Source organism: Rousettus aegyptiacus, unplaced genomic scaffold (assembly GCF_014176215.1).
Source record: "Rousettus aegyptiacus isolate mRouAeg1 unplaced genomic scaffold, mRouAeg1.p scaffold_m13_p_14, whole genome shotgun sequence".
Lineage (NCBI taxonomy): Eukaryota > Metazoa > Chordata > Mammalia > Chiroptera > Pteropodidae > Rousettus > Rousettus aegyptiacus.
The window spans coordinates 33,344,826-33,361,776 of record NW_023416289.1 but is presented as its reverse complement, the minus strand read 5'-3'; the positions used below and the strand labels follow the sequence as shown (position 1 = coordinate 33,361,776).

At 52.7% G+C, this 16,951-nt stretch overlaps 2 protein-coding genes across 10 annotated transcripts; both read left to right on the top strand.

Annotated features, from left to right (window-relative positions):
* Positions 1-1,324: 1,324 nt before the first annotated feature.
* On the top strand, positions 1,325-11,379 carry CLIP3 (CAP-Gly domain containing linker protein 3). 2 transcript variants are annotated; one of them, XM_016119773.2, is made up of 14 exons: positions 1,325-1,496; positions 1,798-2,021; positions 4,886-5,025; positions 5,113-5,206; positions 5,394-5,555; positions 5,926-6,044; positions 6,956-7,192; positions 7,430-7,565; positions 7,720-7,848; positions 8,485-8,628; positions 8,697-8,820; positions 9,018-9,082; positions 9,416-9,488; positions 9,841-11,379. In XM_016119773.2, the coding sequence occupies exons 2-14, from the start codon at positions 1,856-1,858 to the stop codon at positions 9,893-9,895; spliced, it is 1,644 nt and encodes a 547-aa protein (XP_015975259.1). In that variant the 5' UTR covers positions 1,325-1,496; positions 1,798-1,855; the 3' UTR covers positions 9,896-11,379. The 2 variants fall into 2 exon arrangements, with proteins under 2 accessions (XP_015975259.1, XP_015975260.1); XM_016119774.2 differs by having other exon boundaries at positions 1,781-2,021.
* Positions 11,380-11,791: 412 nt separating this feature from the next.
* Positions 11,792-16,859, top strand: ALKBH6 (alkB homolog 6). 8 transcript variants are annotated; one of them, XM_016119750.2, is made up of 7 exons: positions 11,793-11,905; positions 12,660-12,738; positions 13,034-13,102; positions 14,410-14,470; positions 14,829-14,980; positions 15,187-15,303; positions 16,426-16,859. In XM_016119750.2, the coding sequence occupies exons 2-7, from the start codon at positions 12,685-12,687 to the stop codon at positions 16,687-16,689; spliced, it is 717 nt and encodes a 238-aa protein (XP_015975236.1). In that variant the 5' UTR covers positions 11,793-11,905; positions 12,660-12,684; the 3' UTR covers positions 16,690-16,859. The 8 variants fall into 8 exon arrangements, with proteins under 8 accessions (XP_015975237.1, XP_015975236.1, XP_015975235.1 ...); XM_016119749.2 differs by having other exon boundaries at positions 11,798-11,879; XM_036232220.1 differs by having other exon boundaries at positions 11,901-12,026.
* The last annotated feature ends 92 nt before the right edge of the window (positions 16,860-16,951 follow it).

The window sequence follows — 16,951 nt, the reverse complement described above, 5'->3', positions numbered from 1 at the left end:
CAATTTTAAAGCAGAGAAGGTCTCACTGAAAAGGCACCAGTAAGTAAAGACCTAAAAGGGGAAATAGCAAATCTGGTGGCTGGGGGAGGAGCATTTCAGGCAGAGAAGGAAAAGGCTATGCAAAGGTCCTGGGGTGAGGAGGAGCAAGGACTCCAGTGTGGTTTGAGTAGGGTGAATGAGGGGGGAGTGAAAGGTGATATTGGAGAGATACATGGGAAACTTCACATGGGGCTTGTGAGCTGTGGTTGAGAACACTGGCTTGTACCTCGAGTAAGGTGCAGCAAGCAGATGCCTGTGAGTCAAGGACAGCCTTAATATGATAGGTGCTAAGATCCTCTGGCTGCATATAGGGAGCAGGCTGTGGGGGGAAGGGAGGAGCAGGGAGAACAAGAGGCTGCTGCCATAGTCCAGGTGGAAGAGGATGAAGGATGGACCAGGATGAGGGCCTGGGGTGGGTGGTGAGAAATAAAATTCTGGAAATATTTTGGAGATGGAGTTATTGACCATGCCCAATAGAAGGATGAGGGGGAGAAGGGGTTGAAGACAGTCACCCAATCCTATTCAGGCTGGGGTTATTGTGGGCAGTGCAGGCCACAGCCAGGCAGGTGTGACAGCCAAGTCAGGTTGATGGATCCAGGAATGCCTGGCCCCTGGGTTGGCTACAGGAGGCCTTCCTGGGGAAGATACAGTTCTGAGAGGGTTGGAGGGATCCATTGGCAGATCTATCCTCTAGACACTGCTACTGTCGTGTAACACGGTGACTAAAAGCCCAGACTATAGCCAGGCTGCCTGGTTTCAAATCTTCGCTCCATCATGTGATTGCTGCGTGCCCTTGGGCAAATGGCTTAACTTCTCTGGGCCTGGTAATTGCTGTATGAGCACTATGTGATGATAATGTCGAATGACGACCATCATGCTAGAAATCATCCCTCTGAGACATCCCTTACGTAAGGCAATCATAGAGAAGGGGTCACGTCTGAGATCTCAGAGAAAATACCATCACCCCCAATATTGAGCGCCTGCCCTAAGTGACCTGGTTTGTAAGCCTGTTACAGGAAAGGCTCCATCACATGAGAGAGGGTAGGAGTCAAAAAGAATTGTGCTGGCTTTCCCATCCCTCTCTTTTTGCCCTTGTCTGTGCTTCATCTCTCGTCTTCTGTGTCTGTCTCACTTACATTCTTCCTCCTTTCCACCTCCTCTCCCCATCCTCCGCGTCTAACCGATTCCTCAGCCTTTTCATCAATGCCAGCAGCCTGCCAGTATCTCCTCCCCCGCGCCTTGTCAGGGGTAACACGCATGCGCCTTCAGCGCCCCTCCCTCTCCATCCCCATCCCCCTTTGGCGTCTGGGCCTCGTTCTCTTCTCTCCTCTCTCTTTCTCCCTCTCCCTTTCTCTCTCCCTTCCTCTCCTCAGCCACCACCACGTCCCCCGATACTGACACCCTTTTATTCCAGTCCCCTCAGTCTCAGCTTTGGTCTCAAGCCCCATCTGCCCAAGGTAAGATGGATAGAGGGGAGGCCCGCAGAGAAGGGGAGGAGCGAAGCATCCTGCATCCCGAGATAAACAAACCTTGGGAGGGGGCGGCCTGGACTCAGGGGACTGACGGGAGAGAATAATGGGGGCTGGGCCTAGGGGAAGTGGTAAGCTCCGGGCCCACATATCAGGGTCCTCTGATGGGTAACGGGTGTGCTTATGATTGCCCCAAATCCAGAGCTGGGGACATGGAGCCCTGGGAGCTCCTATGGGCTGGGATCCCAGAGCTTATGGGGTGCCTTCTTTAGCTCACCTCTGCCTCCAGGATTTGCCTGAGGGCCGCCCCCAACTCTGCACCTGCCCCCTGGGGCCCACTGAGGACCATGACTAAGACAGATCCAGCCCCAATGGCCCCACCGCTCAGGGGAGAGGAGGAAGAAGAGGAGGAGGAGGATGAGCCTGTTCCGGAGGCCCCCAGCCCCACCCAAGAGCGCCGGCAGAAGCCTGTTGTGCACCCCTCGGCACCTGCCCCCCTGCCCAAGGACTACGGTAACCAGTCTCCCCACCCTAGAATCTGGCCCGGAGCCTTGGATGGCCAGGGAGATTGGGCTGAGCTCTGCTGGTGGTGATGGTGGGAGGTATTTGAAGGTGGTCACAAGAAGTCTTAGCTGCTGAGTCCTTGGATTCTGCTCCCTTTTAATTCATTCATTCATTCATTCACCCACTGGAGAATGGAATTAGAATGATTCTAATCTTTGGCTCATGATGTATTATTCATTCACTTAGTCTTTCAACAAATATTTGTTGAAAGCCTGATTTGGACCTTGTTCTGTGCTAGGAGCTGGGGGCACAGCATGGAGTAAGACAGACCCAGCCTTTTCCCTGAACTCACACGCCTCAATAATGACCATACAAATAAGTATAAAAATATAAATCTGTAATAATAAGACATGATAAGAATTGTGCTTGCCAAGAATGGGATGCTGTAAGAGCTTCAAAAGACATAGTTTCTCTGAGGAGGTAACACTTGAGAGAGACCTAAGGATAAGTTGGGGGTTAACCAGGGAAGAGTTGGCGGAAAGGGGCACCAGGAGCGGTAACCACAGGGGTAAAAGCTCTGAGATAGGAGGGCGTGGGACTGAGAGGGTGGCCTCTTGGAGAGACTGAAAATAATCATTCACCAATATTTATCCATTGCTACTTTTCTGTGACAAGCCTTTTGCTGGGTGATAAAGATTTTATGGTGAACAGTCCGGCATGATCCCTGCTCCCATGAGAGAAGAGACTGAATAATGAACAGATAAACAAATCAGATACGTTCCAATCAGAGCAAGTGCTATGAGAGAAATAAGAGATGAAAATATAATAGATAACGACTAGAGGATAGCAACTTGAAACAGAGAGATCAGGGTGGGTCTTTCTGATGAGGTGGATTTAGGCTGAGACCCAGAGCATGAGGAGGAATCAACCATAGGAGAGCTAGAGAAAGAGAGTTCCAGGCAGAGAGCAGCAAGTGCAGAGGCCCTAGGGAAGGACCGAGCTTGGGACACAAAAAAGCTCTGAAGCTGCAATTAGGGAGTGATCAGAGTTGAGATGAGAGGTTGGCAATGGCTAGATCTGGAAGGACCTTTAAAGGCCACAGTGAGGACTTTGGAGCTATTCTAAGTGTGATGGAGAGCATTTGAGGAGGTGTTTAAAACAAAGGAGTGGCGGTCTGATTTATGTTTAAAAGCTCCCTCGGGCTACAGAGTAGAGAGGGTGGGGCTCAGTCAGAGTTGGATATAAGAGGGGCCTCTTAGAAGACATTGGCTGTGAGGCTCAGAAACTAGGCACCAGGTTCAGAGAGTAGGCATTGCCAAGATAGGGCAGGAGGATTGGCATCTTTGGACATGTCACCCACTAGAGGTGGATCAGAGACTGAAAAATAAGGGTCTGGGCTGCCTCCCACCTCACCCCAGGAATGCTGCTAGTAGAACAAGCAAGGTTGGGTACAGAAGGTGAAGAAAGCTGGAAATTTGGTCCAGGACAGAGAGAGTGCTAAGGTGGCCTCTAAGAGGAACTCATGTATTTGTTTATTAAATTTGCACATTAATTCAGCAGAGATTGACTGAACACCTACTGCATGCCAGGTTTTGTGCCAGGCTTTGGGGATAAGAGAGGGACCAAGGCAGAATGGGAACATAGTGAGGGAGACAAGTGAGAACATAAGAAAAAGAAGCAAAAAAGAGGGAAGAAGAGAGGAAAAGAGGGAAGGAGAAAGGAAGGGAGGGAAGTATAAACAAGTTATGTTAAGTAGTGGTGTGTCTGTGATTAAAGAAATAAAAAGGTTGAGCAGATGGAGAAGGGCAGAGGTACCCTTTTAGATAGGGTGGTCGGGGAGGCCTCTCTGAAGAGGTGACGTTTGAGCAAAGGCCTGCAAAGTCTTGAGAAGATGTGAGGGAAGACTATCCCAGGCAAGGAAAACAGCAAGCGCAAGACCCCTAAGACAGGAGTTTGCCTGGTGTGTTGGACAGAAGGAGACCGGTGTGGCTGGAAGGGAATGAGTGGGAAAGTAAGGGTAGAGAATAGATAAGGCCAGTTTGTACAGGGCTTGTGGGTGGTGAGGAGGACTGTGGTCTATATTCGGAATGGGATGGGAATCAGGGCAGGGTTCTAAACCAAGAGGGCTGTTTTGTGATGGGTTTTTAAAGAAGCACACAGGCTGATTCCTAGAGACATCTACGGGGCACTTCCCTGGGCTCTGTAACATCTGGTCGTTCATTTACTCATTCATTCAATATGCAATGAGTTCCTGCCGTGTGCCAGGCTCTGTGCTGGGTGCCGATGTTACTACAGAGAACAGTACTCCTCAGAGTCTAATGCGGGGAGATGGAAGGCCCTCTGGGCACCGCCTTGGCTGGCCACAGGTTGGATCCTAACCGTGCATACGTTTTATGTGGATGGTACAGCATTTGAAAAATTGGGGATATTTTTCTTATAAACCAGGATTTGTGGTCTTTAATTAATTTTTTTTTTTTACTCTGGAGATTTGGCCAAAGTATGCCCATACTCGTCCAGGGCAATAGTGGGTTAGAGCAGTAGCAGCCTCCTTGGGCAGGCAGACTTGAGGGTACTACACTCCTTACCACACAGTTGTTCCAAGGTGTGGTATGGGAATTGTCTATGGGAATTGTCCAGTTTTCCAATTTTTCAAGAGATACTGGGCATCCACATTTTTATGTGAAACCTTCTGACTTTAAAACCTCATGCTGACCACATGGAATACACCTGTGGCCTATGCGCCACCAGTTTGAGACCCTGCATTTGGAAGGGTTTTAAAAGACAAAAAACCTGGAGGTCCCCTACGTCAGGATGGAATGAGAGGGTCAGCCTGCAGCCTGCCTGGGGTGACCTTGGCCCTCTCGCTTCCTCAGCCTTCACCTTCTTTGACCCCAATGACCCGGCGTGCCAGGAGATTCTGTTCGACCCACAGACCACTGTCCCTGAGCTGTTCGCCATTGTGCGCCAGTGGGTGCCCCAAGTCCAGCACAAAATTGATGTCATTGGCAATGAGGTAAAAAATACTGGGAAGCCAGGGAGGGAGAGGATGGGGGTCCCTCGCATGTTTGGGTAAGCCCCCCTTTTCCTCTGGTACTCCCAGATTCTGCGTCGAGGCTGCCATGTGAATGATCGTGATGGGCTGACAGACATGACATTGCTCCATTATGCGTGCAAGGCTGGGGCCCACGGAGTTGGTAAGGGTCTGGACCCCCAAACCATGTGCCCTAAAACCTAGGCCCCCAGACTCAACACCCTCAAAATCATCCAGAACCTTGGTCCCCAGTTCCCCTTCGTGAACCTGCAGACTGATATCTCAAAGTGCAGTCCTGAGTCCCAGGGCTCTGGAGGAGGGCATGCAAGCTGACCTGGGCTGTCACACAGGGGACCCCGCAGCGGCAGTGCGCCTGTCACAGCAGCTGCTGGCGCTGGGCGCTGATGTGACCCTGCGCAGCCGCTGGACCAACATGAACGCGCTGCACTATGCAGCCTATTTTGATGTGCCCGACCTTGTGCGTGTGCTGCTGAAGGGCGCACGGCCTCGAGGTGAGGGGGGAAGTCTTGGCTAGGGAGGTGGGGCAGGACCCAGTGAGGGAGGAGGCCTGGAAGTAGAAGGAGGGTGCCCAGGGTTTTGGGGGAGGGGATGTGGAGTGAAGGAGGGATGCCAAGTGATAGGGTTGGGAGAGGGGACCAGACTGAGGAGATCCTGGGAGTCTGGAGGCAGGAGGTGTGGGAGATGGGGCTCAGTAGCCCACAACCTGTTCAGGAAGGGAGTGGCTGAGAAGAGAGGGCCAGGGCTCTGTGGGAGCATTGGGGCCTGCGGGTTACGAGATGGACTTCTGCAAGCTGGAAGGTAGAGGGGTGGCCCAGGTGCTAAGTGCACTCACCTGGATCTCTCCTCTTGCCCACCTCCCAGTGGTGAACTCTACATGCAGTGACTTCAACCATGGCTCAGCCCTGCACATCGCTGCCTCCAACCTGTGCCTGGGTGCGGCCAAATGTTTACTGGAGCACGGTGCCAACCCAGCGCTTCGGGTATTGCCATGCCAGCACGGCAATGTCATTTTCCTTCTCCTTCCTACTCCCCCCCCCAATTCCTTTCTAGGCCAACAGGCCTCTGCAGAGGATGAGGGGGGTCCTGATCGCTTGCATCTCTAGCAGCTCTCAAAATATGAAAATCATCTGTACATTTCAACAAATGAAATAATGGCCGACATTTACTTAGTATTCATGATATATCAGGTGAACTGCATCATGAACACTAGTGTACAATAGGGGAACTGAGGCAAAGAGTGTGTGTGATTTGTGCAGGGTTATCCAGCAAGGAATATCTTCTTTCAGTCTTGACTGATTGTGTGGCTGTATATAGAGGGCATTTCGAGATCATGAAGAAAGTCAGACTGATGAAGAGAGGGTTGTGCCTCGCATAAGCCCTCAATATGATCTCTGACCCCAACCCATCCATTTCCAAATCCTGTTGCCAACATCAATTACTCTGCAGCATCCCAGGCGCAGATATCTTGGGGTGACACCTGTGCCCCTGAGACCCTGCCTCTCTTCCTTCCCTATTGGCTTAGTTGGACCCCTGACCCATTATTTTCAATGTTAGTGTCTCGCATGTTCCCATTCCTGGCCTGGAGTCTCTGGACATGACCTTCCTGAAGGCATGACCTATAGCACTTAAGTGTGTGACCTTCATTCCGTGTTGGCTTCAACGGTAGTCCCACCCCCATTACTTGACATCCCCAGCCTTAGATCTCAGGAGTGGACTCCCCTGGGGACATGGTCTGTACTTTAATGTCCCAACACTTATTCCCATGTTGGCCCAAAGTGTTACCTAGTCCCACCTGTGCTTCACCTAGACCCGGGGTCTTGGGGCATGGGCTCAGCGGGGGCACAGCTGATGCTGCTGAGTCCTCACCCCCTCTCTTCCCGTTGATCTCCAGAACCGAAAGGGACAGGTGCCAGCGGAGGTGGTGCCAGACCCCATGGACATGTCCTTGGACAAGGCGGAGGCGGCGCTGGTGGCCAAGGAGCTACGAACACTGCTGGAGGAAGCTGTGCCACTCTCCTGCGCCCTCCCCAAGGTCACGCTACCCAACTATGACAACGTCCCGGGCAATCTCATGCTCAGCGCACTGGGCCTGCGCCTGGGAGATCGTGTACTCCTGGATGGCCAGAAGGTCAGGGTGTTCTTCAGATTTTGTACTGGACAGGGCAGCTCTATAACAATTCTATAAGGTGGGCGTGATTTCTGTTCCTATTTTGCAGATGAGGACATTGAGGCACAGTGAGGTTAAGTTGTATAGCCAATTAATGGTGATGTTTGTGCTGAGATTTGATCCTGGGGCTCCCTGTGCCAGTGACCTGTCATGGCCTCCCAAGGCTCCCCCAAGCCATGTCCTCTCTTATTTCCTCAGACAGGCACACTGCGGTTCTGTGGGACCACAGAGTTTGCCAGCGGCCAGTGGGTAGGCGTGGAGCTGGATGAACCTGAGGGCAAGAATGATGGCAGTGTTGGGGGTGTCCGGTATTTCATCTGCCCTCCCAAGCAGGGTCAGTCCTACTTGGGGCCCAAAAGGGGTGCTGGTGGGTCCACTTAGTGCTTCTGATGTTGCTGACTGGGTAATGGGGGCTGGGGGATAATGGTAGGGCAGAGGGCGTAGGGCAGAGACTTGGACAACTCACAGCTCAGGCTCTGTCCCCCCAGGTCTCTTTGCATCTGTGTCTAAGATCTCTAAGGCAGTAGATGCACCTCCTTCATCTGTCACCTCCACACCTCGGACTCCCCGGATGGACTTTTCCCGTGTCACTGGCAAAGGCCGCAGGGAACACAAAGGTCAGAGGGGGAGCCTAGGGGCGAGGAGAGCCAGTCTTGGGGATATTCTTTGGGTAGGCCAGCTTCTGTGACTCCTCAGGCTCAAACTCCCTAATTTTAAAGGATGATCTCTGACCTCCTGACTTCTGTGACTCAGTTTCTCCTTTGACTTAGTACTGGCTCCATCCAGTTCTTGGGGGAATCTGAGGGTTCCCTGCCTTTATGACTTAGTTTACCTTCAGGCCCAAAAGCTTTCTCCCAGTTTTAGGGAAGAATATTTGGGGTTCCTGGCTTTAGTGATTTGAGTTATCCTCAGACTCAGCTCCCTCCTGCATTTTAAAAGGACAAGTTCTGGATTCCTGACTTCTGTGACTCAGTTTTTCCTTTGGCCCAAATATCCTCAGCTTTTGAGAAAGGATTTTTGGGTTCTCCTGGTTCTTGACTCAGTTTGTCCTAAGGCCTAAAGCCTCCCCCTGCAAGTTCTCTGGCAGCTGGGATTGTTTCCTTCCAAGTCCAGAGCCCTGCAGTTCTGGGAAAGGCTATGGAATTCTTCTGATTGGAGCCAGGAGTTTCTGCCTTGGGGCTTTCTGGTGGCATGGAGTTCCCAGGGCTGGTGTCTGGGAGCCCCACCCACACTCCCATACCCTCCATTCCCAGGCAAGAAGAAATCCCCGTCATCCCCATCTCTGGGTAGCCTGCAGCAACGTGAGGGAGCCAAGGCTGAGGTTGGAGACCAAGTCCTTGTAGCAGGCCAGAAGCAAGGGGTTGTGCGCTTCTATGGGAAGACAGACTTTGCCCCAGGTGAGGATGGGGATGTGGGCTGTGGGCCAGGCAGGGCCTCGAGGCATCCTGACACACTTCTGCTTCAGGTTACTGGTATGGCATTGAGCTAGACCAGCCCACGGGCAAGCACGATGGCTCTGTCTTCGGTGTCCGGTACTTCACCTGCCCCTCAAAACATGGAGTCTTTGCACCAGCATCACGAATTCAGAGGTGAGCCCAAACTCTGACCTTAACCCAAGGCACCACCTAGAATGCTGATGCCCTCTCAGATGTCTCCTGTTCTTGGATCAGTAGGACAGTGTGGATACCCACCGCCACACCCGAGCTCTTTTCGCGTGGGTCCCCAGCTCCAGGTCACACCTTGGCTTCTGTGTCTCTGACTCCTCCCACTCCTTGTGTCTCCCCAGGATTGGTGGATCCACTGACCCCCCTGGGGACAATGTCGGAGCCAAAAAAGTACATCAAGTGACAAGTGAGTTGAGGGCTACAGTGTGGGGAGGAGTGTGGGTTTTGGGATAGGAGGAAGGGTCATGCTATAGACTACTGACAGAATCTCCAGCATCTAACTGGGGACACAGGGTCCAGGAAAATGATGAAGTAGGATCCCAAAGAGGATATGGGGATGTTAACAGCAAGGCTTTGGGCAGGCACTGGAGACATGGGTAGCTATTGGGGGACATGAAATATTATTGAAAAAAGAGGTCCAGATGGGTATTGAGAATGTGGGGTCCAGGAGTCTGGGTGGGTATTGAGGGCACAGGTGGGTCTGTAATCCCCTCACCCGAGACCCTGCCCTTCCCTTCAGTGACGCAGCCCAAACGCACCTTCACAACAGTCCGGACCCCAAAGGACATCGCATCAGAGAACTCAATCTCCAGGTTTGTAGCCAACCCCTGCCCCCTCTCCTCTGTATATTGAGGAAGAGGTTTCCACAGGTCATTGGACACAGGGATCTGGAGTTCTGGTTGGGGCTGGAAATAGAGGTTAGGAAAACTTGTGACTAGTTTGCTTACCCAGAAACACTAAGGAGTGAGGCCCTGCACTGAATTCTGGAGACTTCAACTTTAAAGGGGCAGGTAAAGGAGGCAGGATGCTCTCCACAGGAGCCTGAGAAGGCACAGCTAGAGAGGTAGAAGCAGAATCCAGCAAGGCCACCTGGGGAGAGCCGAGGGAGATAGACTCAGATGTTCCCACCCCTGCATCAGGGGATGACACAGTTCTCCTTTCCAGATTGCTCTTCTGTTGCTGGTTTCCCTGGATGCTGAGGGCGGAGATGCAGTCTTAGAGGCCCTGGACAGCCGACAAAGAGACACAGTCCCCTCTAGCAACTCCTGATGCAAGGAGCCCCCAAGTCACCCTGAAATAGATATCCCCAGTAACACATCCAGAATAGAGACCCCCATTAGCCAGCCCTTAATCACCGAGGCCCCATTATTAACAGATTCTCCCATGAGAACCCCCCAAATACAGACCCCGTGTTCCCCAGAAAGAGATTCCCAGAGTGTATGTAGCACCTTCAGGTTAGTCCCTATTCTCAACCCCTCAGAGCAGAGCCCCATTAACAGATTTCCCCATCACCCTAAATGAAGGTGACCTTCTCCACACCAGTGGATCATAACCCTCCCCCATTAAAAAAAGAACATCTCCCATCAGGTCCCCTTGAAATAAAGACAGGTCACACCTCCAGCGCAACAGAGTTACAAACCTTTATGTCACTATCCCACATTTAACGGCAGTTTCCTCAAGATGTTGTGATCCCCCATGGTCACCCCAAAATCTTAATAATGCAATCAGAGACCCCCTCCATTAACAAAGACCCCCTGTTGAGGGGTAACCTAAGAAGAGATTCACATTAACCAGCCCACCGTCACCTCCAATTTACGGACACCAAAACAGTCCTGGAAATGCTAATTACAGGACCCCCAAGTCTTCCTACCCTCTGCACCCTCAAGAAACCCCCAGTGCCTTGTATGAAGCCCATCCTATATGGCCCACAGCCCATGTGCTGGCCAGGTTCCCAGAAAATTCTCTATTTTTTAAGTAATAACTTCCCCCTTTGGGGAACCCCAAAATATGGAGCCCCTTTCTGAGACTAGGTAATCCCAAATCCTAGGGTACATGTCCCAAACTTCCCTGAGCCCCCAAACCCTATAGCCCCTAGAAGACCCCAAAGCCCTAATTCCCAGGGCCCCCAAACCATGGCATTCTCAAATCCCCAGGGAATCCCAAATTTAAAATTCCAATCCCAAGCCCCCAGGAAACCTGAGTGACAGAGGTCCTTGTGCCTGGGATGGAGGAGACTGCAGTTAGGACATGCATCCCAGGCTCCTACAGCATCTCCAGCCCTAGGAGACTCTAAAACAGGAAGGCTCATCATTGGAAACCGGAGGACCTCAATGCCCTGAGTCACGGATCTTGAGACACCCAAATTCCAAGAGCCCCAGCCCCAAGGGAACCCCAAATCCTAAAGCCTCTATCTCTAATACATGAAAGACCCCAAGGCCTTGAGGGGGATCCCAAATCCTGGAGGCCCCGTTTTAATCTACGTTCTGGTCACAGGTCCAAAACACCAAATCTGAGTCACTAGCCCCAAAGGACTTCACATCACTCTGGCCAGACCAACGGCCTGAGGGAGACCTTGAAGGCCCAGGAAGTCTAGGGCAGACCTGGGACCCAGACTACCAAGGACAGCTCACGACTGCCCCTTCACTGCATGTCCCTGAACTCAGCATGATCCCTGCGCCCTTCAATAAAGACGTTTCTATGGCATCTCTGTGTCGTGCCGGTGTTTGAGGAGTTACGGCCCTGCCTCTGTACTCTTGCTGGGGGAGGATGGGAGAGGAAGTCCTTTCCTCAGTCTCGCCTCCCAGCATCATGAGTATCAGATGGTCCAGCCCGCGGGAAATCCGAGTCTGGTCTCCTTCCTGCAGTTGCCACGGCTGCCCCTCCCCATCTGGGCCTCCTCTGCAGCGTGAACAGGTTTCGTCCTGGAGCTCTGATTGGTCGGTGCTAGAAGATGACAGGTCTTCGAAGGGTTCCCAGTGGCTCAGAGGCCAGGAGGCACAGCCTATCACTGAATGAGGGTGAAAGGGGTGGGGCGGCGCTGGATGAGAGCGCTGATTGGGTGGAAGGCGGACCCTTAAGGCCTTTGAGAATTCCCATTTGTCTGAGGACTCCTGCGTCAGGAACGTGGGGGCGGAAGTAGCTGGGAAAGAAATAGGGGTGTTGAATTCGGATATTGGAGGGGTCACTGGTGGACGGTCTGTTTTGTGAGTGGCGGAGGGCGGAAATAGAGGTTCAAGAGAGCTGAGGGTGGGGACCCGGGGAAGCTCAGATAGGAGTTCGAGGAAGCTCAGAGTGTGGAGTCCTAGAAGATCCAGAGTGTGGGCGTCTAAGGGATTCAAGAAGGAAAGAAGGTTTGAGAGGAGTCACGTCAGGGATGTAGGTCCAGGGGTGCTGCAGCGAAGGGGCGCTCTGGAAGAGAAGTCTGAGGGAGTGCAGAGTCGGGGGATTCAAGGAGACACAGTGGCTTCGTTAGAGGAGACTCAGATTGGGGGCACAAGAGTGTTAAGAATGGGGCATCTGAAAGGGCTTGAGGCAGAAGGAGGGTCTATAAGGACCCTGAATGTTGTTAGGGAACGGGGCTTATGGTAGCAGATCTGAATTTGTTAAGATAGGGTCTCAAACTAAGGTGTTTAAAGGGGTCCTGGGGTGCAGTCCTGGAGACTTGTGTGGAGCTCTCAAGAAAGGACTCCAGTGGAGTCAGAGGATGTTCTCTGTGAAAGGTTTGAGAAAACAAATATATGTAGTTTGATAGGCCCTTGGTGGACGGATTTTGGGTGAGTGCTCTGGGTGCTCACTGTGTTGGAGCAGGGAGTCTGGGAGCTCAGTGGGTGCCTTTTGAGATACTGAGGACTCAGATTTTAGAAACTAAAGTAGTTTTGTTAGAGGACTGAGGTGAGGATCTGGCCCATGACAGACCAGAAAGCAGGATTATAGCCCAAGAGTGGGAGGCTTGGTGACTTCAGTGTGTTTTCCCCTTTCCACAGGACTGGGTGCGTGGACTCGGTGTCGATGGAGGATCAGGACTCCAGGGTCCCAGCCCTGGAAACATTCAGGCTGGAGCAGGTTGTTAGGACTGGGGGTACAGAGGGTGAAGGTGGGGACCACAGGGTGGGAGATAGAGTGGGGTAAGTAGGCTGACTCCTGGGTTTGTGAGCTGGGACTGTTCCCTCCAAATTTATTCTTACCCTCAGGGCCCAGTCCTTCCCTCACCCAACTTACAATCCCTAAAATGGGCATTGGTCCCTTGACTTCAAGCCCTGACCTGTCAGAAGACATCCTGAGGGAGGGCTGCTCAGCAATGCTAGGGCCCCTGTGTAGGTCAAAGGGCCCCACCTTCAGGGGGATCTCTTTATCCTAGGCACCACCTGTAATCTACTATGTCCCTGACTTCATCTCCAAGGAAGAGGAGGAGTATTTGCTGCGACAGGTGACCCCATTGCCCTTCTGGTCTGTTTTTCCCCTCTTTCCAGATTATTCTCCAACCCCTAGGTCCTGTGTGAGAGCTCCCATGTCTCTAGTGAAGATCCTGGCAGGAAGGAGAGTGCCATAGAGCACCCATCCCTCATTTTCCTTATTCCTCTCTCCAGACTGGCTGGGCCTGTTAAAAAGAGCTTTTTCCAAGAGGCTAAGAAGAAATGAAACTGATTCTTAGAAAGGAGGCGATTGCTATGGAGCTCAGACTCTCTGTGCTGAGATAGGCCAGTCCAGATTCCAAAACAGGGATGTTATTGAGATCGGATTCCTTGTGCTAGAACAGCCCACTGCAAGCTTATAGCCTCAGTAACAAGGGAAGTTACAGAGCCCATACTAAGATAGCCCATTTCAGGCCCTTAATATTTAGGGAATGAAGAATTTGCAGTGTTCAGATTTCTGTGCTGAGATAGCCCAAGCCTCAGAATGTTAGAGCAAACTCTTCCCTCTGCTGAGATAGCTCAGCATAGACTCAGAGTCTCAAATGGTTTCCAAGCACAGATCACCTATGCTGAGATAACCCCATCTGTATTTCTATTTTTAATGGTTTGAAGAAAGAAGAATTTCATAGTCCTTGCACTGGGATAAACCTTTGCAGCCCCAGAGTCTTAGTTATAGAGCACATCTTCCCTGTGCTATTTCAACTAATTCTGTCTAGTTTTGAGTTCCAAGAAAAACTTAGCCACAGAACACAAGCTCTTGCACTCAGCCAATTCCAGCCTCATAACCATAAAGAGAATGAGGAGATTACTGAGTAGAGTATAGACTCCTTGGACTTCTTGGAAATTGCCCATTCTAGATTCTTGGGATCTTGGCAGTGGAGAATTTTCAAAGTACTCTCTTTGCTGTGCTGAGATAGCCCAGCTGAGCAAATTCCCTCCCCCAAATTGATAAGAACAAGGAGGTTCTAGAGCTCACACTGTTTTGAGATAGCCCAGGGATCAGGAAATTACATGGCACAGACTATTTTTCTGAGCAAAAAAAGCCCAATCCAGGTCGGACCTCTTGAGTAAATTCAAACCACATTTGTGTAGACCTGATTCCCTTCCTCAATCTCAGGAGAAACAGGTGGGCTTTTGGGCAAGCAGCCTCTACAGGGGAAAGAGCAAACAGCAAAATCCTGGGAACTCTATCCCAGAGAACAATCCTACAGACACTAAGATGACCTATTTCCACCCCAGATAAAGACCCCTATGTTGGCTTGGGTGGGAAAATCAGAGAGGGTGGTCCTGAAAAAGGAGTGACTCCTTCCCCACCTCGCAGGTCTTTAATGCCCCAAAGCCAAAGTGGACCCAGCTGTCTGGAAGGAAGTTACAGAACTGGGGTGAGTATTCCTGCCTGGGAGCATGGGTGATTTGGGGATGTGTCCTGGAGCAGATGGTTTACATTGGTTTGTCTCAAGATATTGGGGGGTCCTTGAAGGTTCAAGGGGTCCCTGGGGCCAGGAGGATTCTGAAGGGTCAGTGGAGGTCCTCAGAGGTTAGGAATTTCCTTACAAGCTGTGGGTCTCAAGGGATCCAGGGGTTCGGAAGCATTGGGAAGGGTTGGATGGCAATCTCCAAAGAGTCAGGGGTCTCTGAGGAGGTCAGTGTGCTACCACCCCCTGGAATACCCCTAATGGGGGCTTCAGGTGCCAGGGCTCCTTGGTTGGGTGCCCTCAGGACCCCATTGCCCTCCCCCAGGTGGGCTCCCCCATCCCCGGGGCATGGTTCCTGAGCGGCTGCCCCTGTGGCTCCAGCGCTACGTGGACAAAGTGTCTGACCTCAGTCTTTTTGGGGGTCTCCCAGCCAACCACGTCCTTGTGAACCAGTATCTGCCTGGGGAGGGCATCATGGTAACCACACACCCTCACCCTGACCCCCAGACCTCTTATCTACCATGGGGTAGGGCATCATGTTAACTCACCTCCACTCATTAAGCAGCCACGTGCCCCAACTAGGCATTCATCTCCCTGTCCCCAGCTGGGGAGCCCCCTTGAACCCCAGAGGGTGGGGGGTGTGTGTACTCCTGCCCTTTCCAGCCCTGGTACCCACTCCCCAGCCCCATGAGGACGGGCCACTCTACTACCCGACCGTCAGCACCATCAGCCTGGGCTCCCACACCATTCTGGATCTCTACGAGCCGCGGCAGCCAAAGGATGATGATCCTACAGAGCAGGTGGGCCCTGGGACACTCCCCGAGCCACTCGTGGGCACTCTGACATCCCTCATCTTCCAAGAGGCCCCAATCCCACCTGCCTGTAGGGTACCCCTGATACTTTCCCAGACACCCAACCCATCTGCTTGCAAGATGCCCTAGAAATCTCGATATCCACAGACACCCGACACCCCCACCTACTGATACCCTGGCCCCACACATTCAGAATGCTTCACTAGCCCAAGGTCCACATATCCCTTGCAGGGCTCCCCAATACTCCAAAAACACGGATATCCATAGATAGCCCAATATCATTCCCTCGTGGGTATCCCTGACAACTTTTCAGATATTCTCTCTCTTGCCCACAGCACGAGGAACCCCAACACTAACCTCTCTGCCACTCCAATAATGTGATCTGCCATTTAGGTCACACCCAGATTCTCCTTGGCACCTCAACCCATGACTTCCTACTCAAGGACCCCTCCCCCCCCATATAGCCTGACTGTCATCTGTGAGGGTTGCTGATGACTGCAGCCTCCCTGACTTCTTTCTCTGAATGATGCGTTTCTGACACCCCAGCGTTCACAGAAACCCCCTTAGACACTCAGACCTAACTGCTCCTTAGGACTTCCCTTTTTAGTACTACATGCTCCTTGATACCCCAGACAGCCCCGTCTTCTCTGCCTGTGTCTTCAGATATCCTGATGTCTGCAGATTAACCCCCAGACCACACCCCATCATCTCTGCCTCACTCTGTTCCCCATTCCCCCACCCCACTTCCTGGCTTCTGTCAAGCCCTCAGCCCAGTTCCACTCAGCCCTGGGACTGCTGATCCCTCTGTCCCCAGCCCCTTGGAGCTTGCATCTGCAGTTCCCTTAGACGCTCCCAGCCGCAGCCTAGTTCCTGCCTCTCCTGAGTGACTTCTAACCACGCCCCCCCCCCCCCCCCGCCCCGCCACCCATTCCTCATAGCCTTGGCCCTGGCACCCGCAGATTTTCACTTCAAAGCTCAAATCCTAGGAGCACGCTTGTCTCAGTTCTTGCCTCTGGGGAGTCTCTGACTTCTTGCCCACTTCTTGCCCACACCCCCACCCCCCGACCTCTGGGAACGCAATGACCGTCAATCGCACCCCCGCCCCCACAGCCCCGGCCCCCGCCCCGGCCGGCCACCTCGCTGCTGCTGGAACCGCGCAGCCTGCTGGTGCTCCGTGGCACCGCCTACACGCGGCTCCTCCACGGCATCGCGGCCGCCCGCGTAGACCCGCTCGACACCGCCTCCCTGCCGCTCAACGCAGCCGCCTGCCCCTCGGCACGACCCGGAGCCCGCCTGGTCCGCGGCACCCGCGTCTCGCTGACCATCCGTCGGGTGCCCCGCGTGCTCCGCGCTGGTCTTCTGCTCAGCAAGTGAAACCTGGCCCCGGGACCCGCTGGGCTTCCCGGGCTCTCGCCTCCTCCGGACAGCTGCGACCCTGCAATCTTGAAACCATGGGGCAGAGGCTGTTCCCTGGGTTATTTATTTTCCCAATAACCGTGGGAACCAAAGTAAAAGGCCCTATTTCAAATAAACCAACAAAAGTCTTTTCTTTGGTTTTGAATTTTTGGAGGTGGGAGGCCAGACGCTTGTGTTCATGAGGGGCGCTATGTCTGGGACCTTAGATGGATGGTGTGGG